Raw genomic sequence first — 18,789 nt, 5'->3', positions numbered from 1 at the left:
TACTAAGACCGCGGTGAATCTCGGTAGCTCCATACCTAGACGACATTCTGATACAAGCTTCAAGCTTTCAAACTGCCAAGTCTCATACAGAGTTAGTGCTGGCATTTCTAAGGTCACATGGATGGAAGGTGAACGAAAAGAAAAGTTCACTCGTTCCACTCACAAGAGTTCCCTTCCTGGGGACTCTTATAGATTCTGTAGAAATGAAGATTTACCTGACAGAGGACAGGCTAACAAGACTTCAAAGTGCTTGCCGCACCCTTCATTCCATTCAACACCCGTCAGTGGCTCAATGCATGGAGGTAATCGGCTTAATGGTAGCGGCAATGGACATAGTACCCTTTGCACGCTTACACCTCAGACCACTGCAACTGTGCATGCTAAGTCAGTGGAATGGGGATTACTCAGACTTATCCCCTTCTCTGAATCTGGATCAAGAGACCAGAAATTCTCTTCTATGGTGGCTTTCTCGGCCACATCTGTCCAGGGGGATGTCATTCAGCAGACCAGACTGGACAATTGTAACAACAGACGCCAGCCTTCTAGGTTGGGGTGCCGTCTGGAATTCTCTGAAGGCTCAGGAACAATGGAGTCAGGAGGAGAGTCTCCTGCCAATAAACATTCTGGAATTGAGAGCAGTTCTCAATGCCCTCCTGGCTTGGCCCCAGTTGACAACTCGGGGGTTCATCAGGTTTCAGTCGGACAACATCACGACTGTAGCTTACATCAACCATCAGGGAGGGACAAGAAGCTCCCTAGCTATGATGGAAGTATCAAAGATAATTTGCTGGGCAGAGTCTCACTCTTGCCACCTGTCAGCAATCCACATCCCGGGAGTGGAGAACTGGGAGGCGGATTTCTTAAGTCGTCAGACTTTTCATCCGGGGGAGTGGGAACTTCATCCGGAGGTCTTTGCCCAAATACTTCGACGTTGGGGCAAACCAGAGATAGATCTCATGGCGTCTCGACAGAACGCCAAGCTTCCTCGTTACGGGTCCAGATCCAGGGATCCAGGAGCAGTCCTGATAGATGCTCTGACAGCACCTTGGGACTTCAGGATGGCTTACGTGTTTCCACCCTTCCCGTTGCTTCCTCGATTGATTGCCAGAATCAAACAAGAGAGAGCATCAGTGATTCTAATAGCACCTGCGTGGCCACGCAGGACTTGGTATGCAGACCTGGTGGACATGTCATCCTGTCCACCTTGGTCTCTACCTCTGAAACAGGACCTTCTGATACAGGGTCCCTTCAAACATCAAAATCTAACTTCTCTGAAGCTGACTGCTTGGAAATTGAACGCTTGATTTTATCAAGACGTGGATTTTCTGAGTCAGTTATTGATACCTTAATACAGGCTAGGAAACCTGTTACCAGAAAGATTTACCATAAGATATGGCGTAAATACCTATATTGGTGTGAATCCAAAGGTTACTCTTGGAGTAAGGTTAGGATTCCTAGGATATTGTCTTTTCTACAAGAAGGTTTAGAAAAGGGTTTATCTGCTAGTTCATTAAAGGGACAGATCTCAGCTCTGTCCATTCTGTTACACAAACGTCTGTCAGAAGTTCCTGACGTCCAGGCTTTTTGTCAGGCTTTGGCCAGAATTAAGCCTGTGTTTAAAACTGTTGCTCCACCATGGAGTTTAAACTTTGTTCTTAATGTTTTACAGGGCGTTCCGTTTGAACCCCTTCATTCCATTGATATAAAGTTGTTATCTTGGAAAGTTCTATTTTTAATGGCTATTTCCTCGGCTCGAAGAGTCTCTGAATTATCAGCCTTACATTGTGATTCTCCTTATTTGATTTTTCATTCGGATAAGGTAGTCCTGCGTACTAAACCTGGGTTCTTACCTAAGGTAGTTACTAACAGGAATATCAATCAAGAGATTGTTGTTCCTTCTTTATGCCCAAATCCTTCTTCAAAGAAGGAACGTCTACTGCACAACCTGGATGTAGTCCGTGCTCTAAAATTTTACTTACAGGCAACTAAGGAATTTCGACAAACGTCTTCTCTGTTTGTCATTTACTCTGGGCAGAGGAGAGGTCAAAAAGCTTCCGCTACCTCTCTTTCTTTTTGGCTTCGTAGCATAATTCGTTTAGCTTATGAGACTGCTGGACAGCAGCCTCCTGAAAGAATTACAGCTCATTCTACTAGAGCTGTGGCTTCCACTTGGGCCTTCAAGAATGAGGCCTCTGTTGAACAGATTTGCAAGGCTGCAACTTGGTCTTCGCTTCATACTTTTTCCAAATTTTACAAATTTGACACTTTTGCTTCATCGGAGGCTATTTTTGGGAGAAAGGTTCTTCAGGCAGTGGTTCCTTCTGTATAAAGAGCCTGCCTATCCCTCCCGTCATCCGTGTACTTTTGCTTTGGTATTGGTATCCCAGAAGTAATGATGACCCGTGGACTGATCACACTTAACAGAAGAAAACATAATTTATGCTTACCTGATAAATTCCTTTCTTCTGTAGTGTGATCAGTCCACGGCCCGCCCTGTTTTTAAGGCAGGTAAATATTTTTTAATTTATACTCCAGTCACCACTTCACCCTTGGCTTTTCCTTTCTCGTTGGTCCTTGGTCGAATGACTGGGAGTGACGTAGAGGGGAGGAGCTATATGCAGCTCTGCTGGGTGAATCCTCTTGCACTTCCTGTTGGGGAGGAGTAATATCCCAGAAGTAATGATGACCCGTGGACTGATCACACTACAGAAGAAAGGAATTTATCAGGTAAGCATAAATTATGTTTTTCAGTCAGGCTGCGCAGGCTTTGTAGCTTGGCGCGCTTTTCTTGGGCCTGCACGGTGCACTTTGTGACCAGGCGTGGTCACGTTTTTAGTCTCCATTTCCGTATTCTGGACCGTGTGGTGACGGAGAGAGTCTGTTTCGCTTGTTGTCTGGGTCATAGGAGGTGGTGAGTGCCCCAGCCATTGGAGGTGTAAGGTGCCGTTTTTAAAAAAAATGTATTTTTCTATCCATACTTTCTTCCCTAGTTATGGAGGATTCTGACTTTTTGGAGACAGATGTCTCCAATTCAGATTCTACTTCTTGCGAAGAGTATGAAATGGCCCGGGTAATCCATGCCTATCAGTTATGTTCCACATGCTGCATTAGAGTGATCTTTTCTCCCGACATAGCGAACTTAGAGTCCATCGAGCCATCCGCCCCTGGGGTCCCCATACGCCATGAGGCGAGTGCCTTAGATCCTTTTTTGTCACTATTGCCGTTACCCTTTCTACAGAAGGTGGCTTGTTTCCTCCAGAGGTTACGGCACAGTTCCGCATGGCCATATCTATGGCATTGGCGCATTTACAGCTTCCAGGAAGGGAGATGCTGATGAGATACTGTCTGTGTTCCGTCGGATCAGCCTTCTGGGGAAACGTTTTCCTCTGAGGTTTCAGGGGTTCAATCCTCGGGGTCGGGGGCGTCAGTTCCCCCGGCGGAGGTAAGTCTTGCTTTTCGTTATACACTGGCGCATCTTCGTGTCCTGCTGCGGCATGTGTTGGCAGTGCTGGAGGATCCCAGCCCGGACGGGTTGAGGGGTCCTCGGTCTTCCGTTCCGGACATCAAGTTAGGTTAGACGTGGGGAATGAAGTTAATCTCCTTATTGTCTCCAATTACCTTTTTCTTTGGGGTATCTTATTCCAGTTCTGAGCTTCGGGTGAATGGGCTTTCTGATTGGTTACTGGTGTAACCATTTTTCTTAGGTGTTCACCTGTGAGTGCTGCCCTCTTTTTCGTTGATCTGGTTAGGATGTATTTGTTTTGTTTTTTGGAAACTCATGTTTGTTATTTTCTCTCTGTCGAGAAACATTTCTTCTCTGGAAATCGATACTAGTGATTTTGTGGTCGCTTGGACACTTCTGCTTAAATTGTATGTTAAGAGGTTATTTACATAATCTAGGTTCTTATCGATCCTGTCATATGGTTTTGATTTTTCTGTGACCTGGTTCAGTTCTGGAGTGCCCTCTGTAGCAGGCTGGTCCTGGTCGGGCATTGGTTTCTGTTCCTTAGAGGTCTATACCATCCATGTGGCGCTGGGATATCTGGTTGACCTGGTTGGGTAGTGAGTTTTCAACCAGACGAGAGGTTCATTATGCTTTTGGTTTCTCCAGTATGATTATCTTCCCTGTGAATAGGGTTTGCCAAAGTGAGGAACTCCATGGAAGTTTAATTTATTTCTTTTAAGACTCTGCCCTTGACGGGGCTAAGAGAGGAGGTCTTTTGTCTGACGTCAGACTGGTTCTCGTTCCTTCTTGTTGGGTGGGACGTCAAGGGGTTTGTACAGTCCTCCCGGTCCTGTTCCTGTTCCTATTTGTTGGGTCTGGAAGCGGATCCTGCTAAGAAGCGCTCCGAAGGTTCTTTGACCTCGGAACTAGTTCTCTCCATTTCCATTTGGACTGGAGGTTTAGATGACTCATTAAACTTTTGGAGTATCAGGTTGGGGCGGGTTTTGATCCCTCCTATGGTAGCCTTTTCGACCTACTCTTTTTGAGATTCTTGACCTCGGTACCTGTTCCTAAGGAGCGAGGTGACTTAGACTTTCTTTTTTCCTTTTCTGGGGATAGTTGGTGGGTCATAGGTTCTGGAAGTTCGGCGCTTTCGTTCATCTTTCTTCCTCTTTCTGCTTCTTGTCGGCTCCCAGGTTTGGGGGCTCTAGAGAATGCGTTGGTCTCTTTTGTTCTCCTGAAGCTGCCTTGTCTTATGTCATATCAGTTGATATGTCGTTTCTTGGGATATTGATGTTCGTCATATTTTTGTCCCTTGGTCCAAGGGGGTTACCGAGAGGTGGACCCAGATGGATCGTTTGGAATTTTGCAGACTCTGTTGCAGAGGTGCGCTATTTCTTGGCAGCTTCTTAGCTGTTGGTTTTGAGGGTATTGTCTTGAAGAGTTACATTCTCTGTCTCTGGGATGCTTAGTGAACGTCCAGTGTCCTAGGACCTTTGGATGTGCTGCACTTGCATCTCCTAGGGTTCTCCGTATGAGGTATTCCTATGGTTCCTCAGGGGTTCCTAGTCTGTGGCCGGCTCCGGGTTCCAGGTGCCTGGTTTTTCTTTTTTGGACATGATCTAGGATATCTGTCCGGACCTCCTAGTAGGATCCTGAGTGATTCAGTCCTTAAATTTTAATTTTGAGTTATCCGCTTGCTCCTTCAGTTGTTGTCTTCTATTACTGGAGACGTGAGAAGGGCTTGATGGCTTTTTAGCTGCCTAGCAAGCGGAGACTGATCTCTTATTAAAGCCTTTCCACTTTATAGGTGGGCTCGCTGGCTGTCTGTTTCGCTTCTGGGCCGGCTGTTGTAGCCGGATGGTGCCCTTTCAGTCTGTTCTGTATTTGCCGTCTGTTTGACGTATGCTCCGTACCTGTGGGTGGGTAAGCGGGTGTCTTTTTCTTTTCCCTCCCCTTAAGGGAATAGGGATATACCATAGTATCCGCCTAATGCATGGAGAGGGGTCCCTCGACCTTGTGGTACAGTGTCATGCTGGGGCGGATTCTGGTATTGTGTTCACACTGTTGTTTCAGTGTGGTCTCCCTGTGTCTGGGAGTTTACCTTCTCGTAGGGAAGGGATCTGGGTCTGGGTCTGGAACCCGAGATCGTACTACGTTCTGTTCTGGCTTGGTGGTTTAGTATGCCAAGCTTGTTACATAGGGTCAGGGTTTGCCTACCCTTTTATACTGTTTAGTCCTCTTTTTAGTTCTGGGTGGTATGGGGATCTATTTATTTCCCTACCTTCGGACATGCCAGGTGTTTTGGTGCTGGGCCTTTGTCTCGATCTAGTAGCCCATGTATTCTAATGGTGGGTTTTGGGGCTTTGCAACTTTAGGGTTATTGGTTCGAATCCAGCTGTTGTGGCTGGTTATACCTTTAACAGCCAAAGGCCTATGGATCGGTTGAGCTTGACCGTGTTCTTCTCCAGATCTTGTGATCTCTCCATAGGTGCAGATTAGAGGAGTTTTTTACTCAGCATGGAGCTGTGCTCTGCTGGTCTTTGGATGTTTTTCCTGCTTCCCTCTTTTTGCTTGGGAGGGAGTGGGTTCTTGCACTTCTGGAGGGTTCCCTCTGTGGGGGTTTCCTGATGCAGTTCCTATCTTGATAGGCTAGTGTTCGTGACTGGTGTCTACTCGTCTTGTGTTGTAGAGTGGGAGCCACGAGCTCCATCTGGAGCATAAGTGCTTATGGTGCTAATTATTGGCAGTTCTGGGGAATATCTGTTTATTCCTAGATCACTCTTTCATGTGTGCAGACTGCACTCTGTGTGCGTTCTGCCCCATCTCTCCGGGTTGTCTTTGGGACGATTCTTGGTCCATTGGACTTTCTTCCAGATAGGGGTAGGGTTTTTTTCCTTACCTTATTTCTGGTAGGTTGCTGGAGTTTATCTCTATTAATTTTTTCTTTGTCTTGCTGCAACCTGCGGTTGCGCTCAATTTTGCTGGGGTTCCTTTTTACCCTATTTGCTGAGATTTTAGCTCTCTTGTTGAATATTTCACTTTCCCTTTCCCTTCTGGGAATATGTGGAATATGTATGGGCTGGAGCCTGCGGGACTTGTCTCTTCAGGGGCTTTGTGCTTGTGGAATCTAGCGATTTTGAGCGGTCTCTATCTGGGCCTTGCTGGATTTAACTGTTGGGCTGTTACTTAGTCCTTTCAGCCTTTATTGTTCTGCTCTGTACAGCAGTTTTTTGTTTGGTTTGGGTATTTCAGGTTGTGGTACCTTTCGAATGGGCCACCTTGTCTACCCGCCCTAATTTTGCATTCAGTGTCCTCTATAGCTTGGGTATTGTTTTCCCAAAAGTAATGAATGCAGCTGTGGACTCTCCCCATTTAAGAAGAAAAACTTAAATTATGCTTACCTGAAATTTTCTTTCCTTCTGACGGGGAGAGTCCACAGCTCCCCGCACACGTTTTTTATGGGGGGTGGCCGTATTTAGTTATTCTTCTGGCACCTTTTTTTCACCTATTTCTCCTACTCTTCCTTGTTTCCTCGGCAGAATGACTGGGGGATGAGGGAAGTGGGGGGGAGGTATTTAAGCCTTTGGCTGGGGTGTCTTTGCCTCCTCCTGGTGGCCAGGTTCTGTATTTCCCAAAAGTAATGAATGCAGCTCTCCCCGTCAGAATAAAAGAAAATTATCAGGTAAGCATAATTTGTTTGTTTTTTTTAATTATTATACTTACACTTTGTGCTTTTGTATTTTATATATATAGAATCTTTTTAATATCTGGCCCACAGACAAAAAAAAAGCTGTGATGGAGCCTGGCCTTCTAGGTGGGCTGCCCAGTTTTTTTTAGCTACATATAATTAACAGAACACTAAAGTCAAAATTAAACTTTCATGATTCAGAGAGAGAGCACAATTTTAAACAGCTTTCCAATTTACTTCCATTTTCTAAATGTGCACAATCTTTTTTTATTTGCACACTTTCTGAGGCACCAGCCCCTACTAAGCATGTGCAAGAGTCAACAGAACTTTTACTAGAGCAGGACTCAACAAATTTTTTTAAAATCTAGGAACCAGAAACCTCCATCCAGGGGTAGAAAAATATCACTATAGGGGGGCGTGTCCGGGCAGCTGTCATGGCCGACAGCAAAATTGATGGCTGCGCTTCATAATCTGACCATCTGCCATGCATCAGTCCCATATCTTACCATTTACCATTTACCTGTAGATCCTGACTAAGGACACTCTCCTGTACGATATATATAAAGATTTTTCATCTTTGCCAGCTCTATCAATATGGACCATTGAAGACCTTGGCGGCTACAATTTGAAGGCCTTCAACCCCCCCCCCCCCCCACACACACACACACAGTAACCGGAGTAAGCAGCTCTAAAGTATGAAAGCTGCTTCTTTACTATTTTCCTAGACCATGCTCCCCAGTGCCTAACAAAGCAACTGAAAAGGAATAGAATTAAATCAAGGTTGCTCAATAAGAGAACTTAAGGATCTGAAGATTTTCAGCAGCAGTTCAAGATTGCTATAAGGGAAGCATCCTCTTCGTGGGCATCACCTCTGAAACCTACAATAACTACTTTCTCAGCAAGAACTCCTTCACCCAACTTACCACCAGCTAGCTCTCCTCGTCCGTTCTTGCCTTTTCTAACTGAGCTGTGCAATGGGGATACTATGGATCCATCATCTAAGGAGAGGGCATTGTTTCAATGTTACTCCCCGGATGGTGGGTCCACTATTACATTTATAAAGGTGACTCTACCAACCTCAATACCTACAGCCTCCGCAGACATGAATTCAACTACAGACATAATAGCGCACTCGATTAGCAAGCAAGCTACTGAGCTTGAATTGTTCTTTACACCAGGAAGTCAACCTACTGAACCCAATTTTTTTTCTTTCATGATTCAGATAGAGCATGCAATTTTAAGCAATTTTCTAATTTACTTATATTCTCATTTTTTCTTTGTTCTATTTGTATCTTTATTTGAAAAAGCAGGAATCTTATCTTACGAGCCGGCCCATCTTTGGTTCAGCGCCTGTGTAGTGCTTGCTGATTGGTGGCTAAATGTAGCCACCAATCAGCAAGCGCTATCCAGGGTGCTGAACCAAAAATGGTCCGGCTCGTAAGCTTACATTCCTGCTTCTTCAAATAAAGATACAAAGAGAACCAAGAAAAATTGATAATAGGAGTAAATTAGAAAGTTGCTTATAATTACATGCTCTATCTGAATCATGAAAGAAGAAAAAAATTGGGTTCAGTATTTTTTAAGGTCATTATCCCTCTTACACTGGCAGTAACAGGAGCAATCCCCTGTTCCTCTAGATTTTCATTCCCCTAACTTGGAGTGAACACTTTAAACTTCAGTTATGCATGACCGTCTTTTTTTTTTACTTGCGTCACAATTTCGTCACAGGCAAACTGGTATAGGCTGACATGCCAATATAATAGCAAGGTACTTGTGAAGCTGCTTATCTTGTAATACTTTAGCTCTGTATTCAACCGTAACTCATACTTAACCCTATAACATTTGTATTGTTGTCCTTTATGAAGGCTAAACGGCCTGAAACTTATAGTTGAATTATGATCTGGATACTATAATTTTATTAGATTATCCTATATATTAGTTAATTCTGTTCTGTTTAGTGTATCTGATCATTCTATATGTGATCGCTGTTAAACCTAATTCATTCCTGTTACAATAGTGACTTAAAGGGACGGTCAACTCCAAAAATGTCATTGTTAAAAAAAAAAAAAAAAGATAATCCTTTTATTACCCATTCCCCAGTTTTGCACGGCCAACATGGTTATATTAATACCCTTATAACCTCTGTGATACCTTGTATCTAAGCGTAGATGGTTTCTGAATATTTTCTTTTTGTTGTTTAAAACTGAGGTACATATATGTGCAAAGTCTTTGCCAAATTAAACAGGCCGTGCTTTCAGACTCCCTAAGATCTTTTTTTTAAATCGGCTATTATTTAGCGAGGTGTTTTTTCTTCCAAATGTATTCTATGCCCCTGTAACAACATTGATCTGTATATTTTACTTTGCTTTTCGTTGTGACTTTTGTTTTTATTACTTTTAATAAAAATATATAGATTTTGACCCTACGGGAGTCCAAGTGTTAACACAGTTCACACTGTACATCTCCGCATATTTTATTCACTGTTTCAACATTCACATGTCAACATAATAATAATGACACTGATCAGAATGGTATTTCGCCACAGCATGTAAGGAAACCCCAAAAAGTCTAGATGCAGACACAGGAATGCAGCTGATGCAGTCTAAACAGTCTTCTACATACTACAGTGAGATCAAGTGATTAACAATGTATTTGCTATCCTAATTTATTTGGTTTGTTCATATATCTATCATTTATTGTCATTTTTACACCATCAGAGATTTCATGGCACCTAGGTAATGGTGTTATAAACAAATAACTAATGTTTACAGTCACTAAATCTGCTATATATTGCACATCGGCTAGCTCAATGCAAGAGAATCCTCCAACATTTTTGCTATTATGAATACAGAAGATGGTAATTGCAAATAACCATAGTCGTGTAGTGCAGAATGGATTTTTTGTATGTCTGTCTATCTCGCTCACTCTGTTGTTTTTCACATTATAGTGCTGGGAGGTTGGAAAGTTAAATGCCTCACTGCGTTGTGACTTTATCAGAAATACCTCAGACTGCCACAATACAGATGGATATGTAAATTACCTGGAGGGGGCATTCTGTACCTTCCCTACCTCTCTGTTTCCTCTTGCTGTTTTCCTGTATGTAAGTATGCCAAGAGCCCATGGTCGATTCAGTAGGGTATGAATTGTAATATCTAGAGCACTGGTTTTCAAACCTGTCCTCAGGCCACATTTTCTTCTTAAATGAAAAGAATCCACAGCTGCATTCATTACTTTTGGGAAATAAGAACCTGGCCACCAGGAGGAGGCAGACACCCCAGCCAGACCTAAATACTCCTCCCACTCCCCTTATCCCCCAGTCATTCTTTGCCTTTCGTCCCAGGAGGTTGGCAGAGAAGTGTCAGAAATTATTTTGTCTCTTATGGAGGGTAGTACTCTTCGGCATGGGACAGGAGTTTTAAGTAGTCCTGTCAGTCTCTCAGTGAGGGCTTGGATGAAAGTTAGAGTCCGGAGATGCAGGGATAGTCTTTCTGCGAAGCCATGCTGACTCATGTTAACAGCTCCTCAAGCAATCAGCGTTGTCGAACTTCGCTCCACTGCCTGCTTTCTTCTCTCAAGTCCATAGCGGAGGCGATGCTATTATCTGTCACACTTGAAGGGCCGTGTTCCTGTTCCACAGAGTAGATTCCGGTAAGATAGTTTCATTTTACTTATTCATGAATGTACTGTAATGCAAATGTTTTCCCGGGGGTCTAAATATAAACATAAGGGTCTCAGTGAGTCTCCTTTAGTATCTTGGAATCAAGGATTAATATCTCCTGAGGGGGGTTATTGAACAGGGGGGTTTATAATCATGTTTATGTGATTCAACCTGCTTATGTGTGATGGTTATGGTCTCATGGTTGGAACATTAAGGCCTTTGGAAGTGACGTGACCTTATGGTTGGACGCGCTTTTTTGGACTGTACGGTTTACCTTGTGGTCGGGCGTGGTTTCGTTCCGTTCTCCATTTCCGCATTGTCGACCGTGTGGCGAAGGAGAAATTCTAGTCCGCAGGGGTCTGGTCAAAGGGAGGTGGTGAGTGCCCCAGCCATTGTGGGTGTCAGGTGCCATTTTTGTTTTACTTCTTAGTCCATATTTGCATATCCTCTATCCAGTTATGGAGGATTCTGATGGTGAGACTTTTCAAGTTTCAGATTTAGTTATGGAGAATTCTGATACTGAGACTATTTTAATTTCAGATTCTGTGTCTGGTGAAGAATCCAGATTGGCCTCGTTGACACAACCACTTCTGTTCTGCATGCCATATGAGAGCGCCTTGATCCTTGGACTCTGGGAATCAAGGATCAGCTGAGCCATCCGCCTCTGGGGGTCCCGTCCTCCGAGAGGCGAGTTTCCTACCGCTCCATACTTCTACACATGTGGGTAACCCAGTTTATGATTATTCCTCCATGCAGGGCGGGGTGTTCCCTCCCGGAGGTTGCAGCACGTTTTCTCTTCCACATACTTTTGGCGATTATTCGTCTGCAGAGTCCAGACGTTTATGAGCGATTGTGCTAGTGCCCTATTGTCCCGGGTCTACCGCCTTGGGGAGGGCCTGGGCAGTTCCCTGCGGTTGTAACTGTCCCGGAGTGTTGTGCCTTTCGTTATAGAGTCGCACGTCTTCGCGTTTACTCAGACATGTTTTTCAGTTATTCAATGACCCTATCCTCGGATACTGGAATTTTCCGTCTGCTTCAAATGGTACTCCTCATTAGACATGTGGGGATGATGTAATCTCCTGACTGTTCTTTCTTGAGATCCTTCCCAGTTTTTTTGTTGGAAGCTTTTGGCTCCGTGTTGGCTGGTCCTGCGGTAGGCCTGCTTCTTATTGGGCGTTAACCTACGGGTTGCCTTTTAATTTCCTTTTACCCGATTTGGATGTCTTTTATTTTGTTTATTGATTTCCTTCGGGAATCTTAAACTGCGATCGATATTTTCTGTTACTTTTGCGGAAGTGTTTTTGGGGACATGTTAGTCCTATGTTTGTCTGTTTTCTATTCTTCCCCTCTGCGGGAGGATTCATGCAGTTTGGACCCGGGTTGCAGGCTAGTCCTGTTGGGTTTCAGGCTCTGTCTTGTGGCTGAAACCAAAGTAGAAAAAATGGAAGCACCTGGTAGTGGCCGTTTCAAAGTGTTTAATGAACAGAGTAGCAATGTGGCAAAAAAAAATATAACACAGTATACACAGGGAAAAATCCCTTTTAAAATGCAAACCCAATACAGAGAAGGTGGAAAGGCTAAAATAGAGTGCTAGTGACAGAAACGATGGCTAACACGTTTTGGCGTGAGCCTTACTCATAGCCTAATAAAAAACAAACAGTCAGAAAGGTTTAAAAACCTAGCTCAAAACATGATTGGGATACGGGATTCACACCCTAAGCATAATTAACCAATCCGTGTTAACTAATCAAGGTTGTACACACACCCCCCCCTGTCTTGTGGCTGTTCAGACACGTGGCGCCGTTCTGATTGGCTGGTCCGGTCAAGGCGTGGAGTGCTCATGTTTACATTCAACTAAGCATCCTAGAGGAACTGTAGGTCCGTGGGGCAGGAGGGGTTGTCTCAGCCCTTATAGCCTTCAATTGGATGACTGGGTCAGTGGAGTTTCCGCTGCGTCACTCTCTCCTTACGTCTGGTAATGTAGGACCATAGAGTTCCTCCCCCACGTGGTGAAGAGTTGGAGGGCTTAGCGCCTTCTTACTGCCGGGTGAGCGGTTTGGCCTTTTTCCTTTGAGGCTCTGGGATTGTCCTTCTTGGACTGGGTCCTCAGCAGCTAGTAGTTTGAAGGGTAGTTCAGCTGCCTTGCGGCGGATGGTTTGCAGAATGTAACCAGCTGCTACTTTTGCACATTGTCTGTGTTTTTTTTTTTTTTTTTTTTAATATTTTATTTCCAACAAAAAAGAGAATACAAAAAACAAATAATACAGGTGTATTACCTTTTGCGCCACGCAGGGCCCCATTACCTATAATTAACTTAAATATAAACAATACAGTCTTTGCTTGTAGATACTAGCTCATAAATGTTGGAGTTTTTCCCATTTATTTTCTAAAACACCAAATCAGATGAACACACACAAAACAAAATAAACAAACAAACAAACAAACAAAAAAAAAAAAAAAAAAAAGGGGAAAAAGAGAAAAGAAGGGAAACTCGCTCTCAATCTCCCTTGCCCCATCCTCCATCTCATCTTAGTATTGAAGTGTCAGCTTCCTAACTGAATCAAGTCTATCCCACCTCCACACTGTCCTCCAACCAAATACTTGGGAGATGGCCTGCTAGGACTTGAGATTGAATATAAGTGGAGTTTTTCAATGGCCTGACCAACGTCTTTTGAGTCTCCACTGGAAAAGAAGTAATAAACAATTTCCAGTGTTTAATAAAGATAGCAATCTGAGTATCTGTTGGGTTCTGTAAATTGTATTGTTCAAATATAAGTTGAGAGGTCAACTCACTCTTCAAAGATTTTATGTTTGGGGCAGACTTGGCCTTCCATGTTTTTAGGATTAAATTACGTCCGACCAGTATAATCTGATTAATCATTTTATAATTTCTGGGCGTATAGTGAGATACTTACTTACAGGGAATTGACCAATATGTTTGGATTATCGAATAAGGAGTTTTATGCTTACCTACAGTTAAGACATTTTATTCAGGAACTAAAGCTAAGTTATTACGGGATAGATTGGTCACTAGGTGAGGCACAAAGTAGTATTAATAATTTCCAAAGAGGGGATTATTCTATTGCCCCATTTTATTCCCTTCTCATGTTTGAGCCTTCCTCAATTCAAATAGAGTACATAGTATCTCTATGGGATAAATCTCTCCCACAAATTGACGCTGAGACGGTAAAGAACGCCTTTAGGGTAATTCAGAAAAGCTGGGTGTTGACCACTTGGCGAGAAACACAGATTAAAGTAGCCTTAAAAGTGTATTTAACGCCGGCAAAGCTATCTAAATGGCATAATTCAACGATCATCTGTTCCAGATGTAGTGCAACTAAGGCGGGCATGTTGCACTGTTTCTGGTCATGCCCCAAGATAACGCAGTTTTGGGCTAGGATAACATATTGGATGAAAGCTACGCTTAAAATACAATATGAGATTTCACCATTAGAAATATTTTTTTTGGTGAAATCTCACATTGTCTGTGTTTTGACTAGCTGTTTCTCTAAGGCCTTTTCGGTCTCTCTCTGTGGTCTCCATGTTAGGTCTCCTTTTCAGGGCCTGGAGATGTTGGTACTCTGTTAGGAAAACTGGGCGTGGTCTCCTTGGGCTTGCTTGGGGTTTCTCCTGGAGGAAGAAAGCGCCCCTTTCTCCCTGTGATCATCCGCTTGTACGGAGGTAATGTGGAGACCAGCCTTTTCTCGAGTGGCTTTTACCCTCGAGGTATCTCCTTGCCTTTTTGTCCTGAGGCTGTTGGAGAGTCTAGGGGCTCTAGTGTCATATGGCTTTTACCGCCTTAGCTCCTTTGGAGAGTGGGATTTTGGCAAGAGGTGGTCTCTTCCTTAGGTCGGGACTTGCGAGTTTTTCTAGTTTATCCGGGTTGATCTGGATATTACATTATTATCCCCTGTGGTCTGGGTTGTTATATCAGACGGGGTGGTAAGTTTTCAGGTATTGTTTGTTTAAACAATTAGGAGCTTGGATCGGTCCCTGAGGTTTCCGGTTGCTGAGTCTCACTCAGCATTTTACCTTGTGGATCCCGTTGGGTTATTACCGGGTTTGTCGGCTCCAGGGCTGATTCGGGGTTCCCCTGTTTACTGGGAACTTGGGCTATGTCCTCTTACACGATTCCATAACCTGGTCTTGACCAGGTTTTCCGAGTACTGTTGCTCATTAGGCTTGTCTTGTCAGGTTTTCTGAGTACCGTTGCTCTTTGAGCTTGTTTTGCACCTTAGGTGGTTCCCTTGGTCAGCCTGCTGTAGTGTCCATTATATTCACTGCTTTGCAGGTGAATGGACTTGCAGTGTCTCCACTGCTACTATTGCACAATGATTGCGCGTTAGCAGGCTAGTTTTTTGGGAACCCCTTCCAACTAGGGGTGTGCATCTTCACTGGTCTCACAATTCGATTACGATTATCAGGTCAACGATTCGATTCCACGATGCAGCACGATTACTGCCCATGATTTTCATGAACTTGTTCTAATCCATATTTTATATATATATATATATATATATACACACACACACACAATATTACTCCATACGGTAAATGTTCATACTTATCAATATAAACATCAATACATTTACATATATATGTTCCATAAGTCTATTAGCAAGAAGCTGAGTAAGAAGTTATACATTCTTTATATAACTTTTATACTAAAAAGATTAAACTAGAGTGATATTGACTAGGTGTATGTATATATTAACAATACATATATATATATATATGCTCTCCAAGAACACAGGCACTCACTAGTCTTTATAAAAGGTAATCCTTTATTCAATCCATTAAAACAATAATAATACCATGACGTTTCGGCACAACATTGTGCCTTTATCAAATGTATCAAAATATTAAAAGCTATATATATAATATATATAATGTGTGTGGGTATATATATATGTGTGTGTGTGTGAAAGTATATAGGTGTGTGTGTGTGTTTGTTTGAGAGAGTATATGTGTGTGTGTATATATGTGTGTGTGTATATGTGTGTACAAATGTGTATAATGCTTTCAAAAAATATAAGAATTGCATAGCAAAACAAGTAAAGGTTAGAGCTGAAAATTCTAGTTTAGCCAACTATGTTGAAAAAAAGATTGTGCCAAGAGGTCTACGATTATTCTTAGACCCAGGCTTTAATGCAAGAGAGGAAGAAGGAGGCTTGGAGTTTCTGGATGAATGGAATGAGAAATTATCAACATGTGCCTTAAGTATGATTGAAATGCTTATAAAAAGGAATGACAAAAGATTGGAAAAATTGAAAGATGATGTTGAGAAAGCTTTGGAGGTGGTAAATAAATTTGACAATGATCCCAACTTTGGCAAATTGAATGAGGAAATGAAAACACATATCTCAAAATTGCAAGCAGATATTAAGTTGAGGAAATGTAGAAAATTGCACAGAGATCAAGAGGATTATGTTAATAAAAAGGTTTATGTTTATAAGTTTGATAGAGGATCATATGACTCAGGTACAGATATGTCAGATATTGAAACTGACTCAGAAAGGGCGTCAAAAAACGATGGAACACCAGGGTCTCAGAGTTCAGATCCAAGAGGAGAAGAAGGAGGGGGGGTAGGAGAAAGAGGTGGAGGGAACAGAAATTTGAACCTTGTAGAGCGGAGATATCCCCAACGACAGCAGAGAGGGAGAGGAGAAAATTTGAGACAAGGGTACAGGAGCAGAGGGAGACCACGCAGACGACCCTATCAGGGTTACTAGTTCCAAATATAACTACAGATGAATTGCAGATAATTAATCTTTCTTCGTTTAGTTTGAATTTGACTCACATTGAAATATTAAAGAAAGGTTTATCCTTTTGTCCCACAAACAAATTAAACAAATTTGATCTAATTAAAGACCTTCACTTGTTTGCCAGAAAAATAGTGCTACATTATACAATGTTTCAGCGCACTGAGCAACAAAAAGATGAAGAGACTTTAAAAATTCTAACATCTTTTTTGACAGAAAATGAAGAGAGTGAATCCACTACCAGATTGAATTCTGTTTTTAGAACCAATTTGAAACTGAAATCGACTTTCATGCCCTCTATAGCACAGGTTCCAGCTGTGTCACTGTTTGTAAAAGCTGTAGAAAAACAAATTCATAAATTACCAGAAGACTGGATATGGGCAGATAATCTAACAGCTAAACAGAGACAAGCTTTAAAAGAGCTGAATTCTGCAAAAGGGGTAATTTTTAAGCCAGCCGACAAGGGCGGAAATTTGGTTCTTTTAGACGAGTCTTTCTATCTAAACGAAGTTAAGACAGTTATCGGACAAATTGCAATATGAGAAACTCCCTAGAAATCCTATTAACCAAATCAAATCAAAATTAAGTAGAATTTTACAAGAAGCCAAAATGGAAGGTCTCATCTCTCCAGATGAGTTCAAATTTATGAATCCAGTGTGTCCAGTTATGCCAACATTTTATATTATCCCTAAAATTCATAAAAATATGACACACCCCCCAGGGCGACCCATTGTGTCTGGGATTGGTGGCATCAGTGAACACATTGGACAATATGTTGATTTCTTTCTGAGACCCTTCCTTCTGTCTCTTCCCTCATATGTGAAAGACACTCCAGACCTTTTGAGGAAGTTAGACGACCTCACTGTTTCCCCTGACACTATCCTAGTCTCTTTAGACGTAGAAAGTCTTTATTCATCTATACCACATGAGAAAGGAATTAGTGCCTGTAGACTTTTTCTAGAAAGTAGGGGTTCAGACAGTAACATGCATACAGCCTTTGTCATTAAACTTCTTCATTTCATTCTTGAAAACAATGTTTTTCAGTTTGATGGCTCAGTATATAGGCAGGTCAGGGGGACAGCTATGGGCGCAGTATGCGCGCCAACTTATGCGTGTCTCCATTTGGGAGCATGGGAGTTAGATGTCTTTGATCAATATAGTGAGACGTTTGACTCCCATGTGTCCCTATGGATTAGATTTGTGGATGACATCTTTATCCTTTGGGATGGCCCCCTGACCTGCCTACATGATTTTGTTTCTGAGTTAAATAAAAATGATCGTAACATTTTTTTAACTTATTCCTATAGCAATAAGGAATTACCCTTCTTAGACATCTGTATTAAAAAAGAAGGAAGTCGTATCTCAACTGAAAATTATCGTAAAGACACGGCAACAAACAATCTGTTGGAAGCCTCAAGTGGGCATCCAGAGCCCTTGAAAAAAGGCATCCCATATGGCCAACTCTTGAGATTAAAAAGAAACTGTTCTTCTAATACTAAATTTAATTATCATGCAGAAAAAATGTGTAAACGTTTCATTGAAAGAGGTTATTCTCACAACCTAGTGAAAAAAACCTTAAATAAAGTAAGTAAATTGAACCGCCAAGATCTCCTATATAACCAAAAAGAGACAAAAACTGAGAATAACATCAGATTTATTACTACGTTTAATTGCCAATGGCAAAGTATAAGAAATATTTTATCTCAAAATTGGCATTTTTTAACCTTAGATGACAAGATAGCTGATAAGGTAGGAAGTAGACCCCTATTGACCGCAAGAAAATCTCCTAATCTTAAAGATAAATTAGTCAGAAGCAGGTTTACTCGGTCTGAACCAGATACAAACTGGTTAACTAAAAAACAAGTGAAAGGAAGCTTTCCTTGTGGGCATTGTGTCTATTGTCCCTATTTGCCAAAAAGTAAAACATTTTCCGCCAATACAGGTAAAAATTATACCATTAGATGTTTTTCAAACTGTAACTCAGTGGGGGTTGTTTATCTCTTGGGGTGCTCCTGTCCCCTGTTCTATGTAGGTAAAACAAAACGTTTGTTCAAGGACAGGGTACAGGAGCACAGGGATGACATCCTCTACGGGAGAGATACAAGTGTGGCTCGTCACTTTAAGGAAGTTCATAATAGTAGTACTGTTTCTTTAAAATTTATAGGTATCGATAGAGGAATAACAAATGGAAGAGGTGGAGATGAGGATAACTGTTTGTTAAAAAAGGAAGCAA

The 18,789-nt window shown here is 42.2% G+C and overlaps 1 protein-coding gene across 1 annotated transcript in view; it reads left to right on the top strand.

Moving 5' to 3' along the window:
• The window catches only part of SLC8B1 (solute carrier family 8 member B1), a 194,473-nt gene that overhangs the window by 136,336 nt on the left and 39,348 nt on the right, over positions 1-18,789 (top strand). The window contains exon 4 of the mRNA XM_053699835.1: positions 10,084-10,236. Coding sequence (XP_053555810.1) covers positions 10,084-10,236 — 153 coding nt within the window. The remainder of the gene's footprint in view (positions 1-10,083; positions 10,237-18,789) is intronic.

Source organism: Bombina bombina, chromosome 2 (assembly GCF_027579735.1).
Source record: "Bombina bombina isolate aBomBom1 chromosome 2, aBomBom1.pri, whole genome shotgun sequence".
NCBI lineage: Eukaryota > Metazoa > Chordata > Amphibia > Anura > Bombinatoridae > Bombina > Bombina bombina.
The sequence above is the reverse complement of the archived record's forward strand: the minus strand, read 5'-3'. Positions and strand labels throughout refer to the sequence as shown.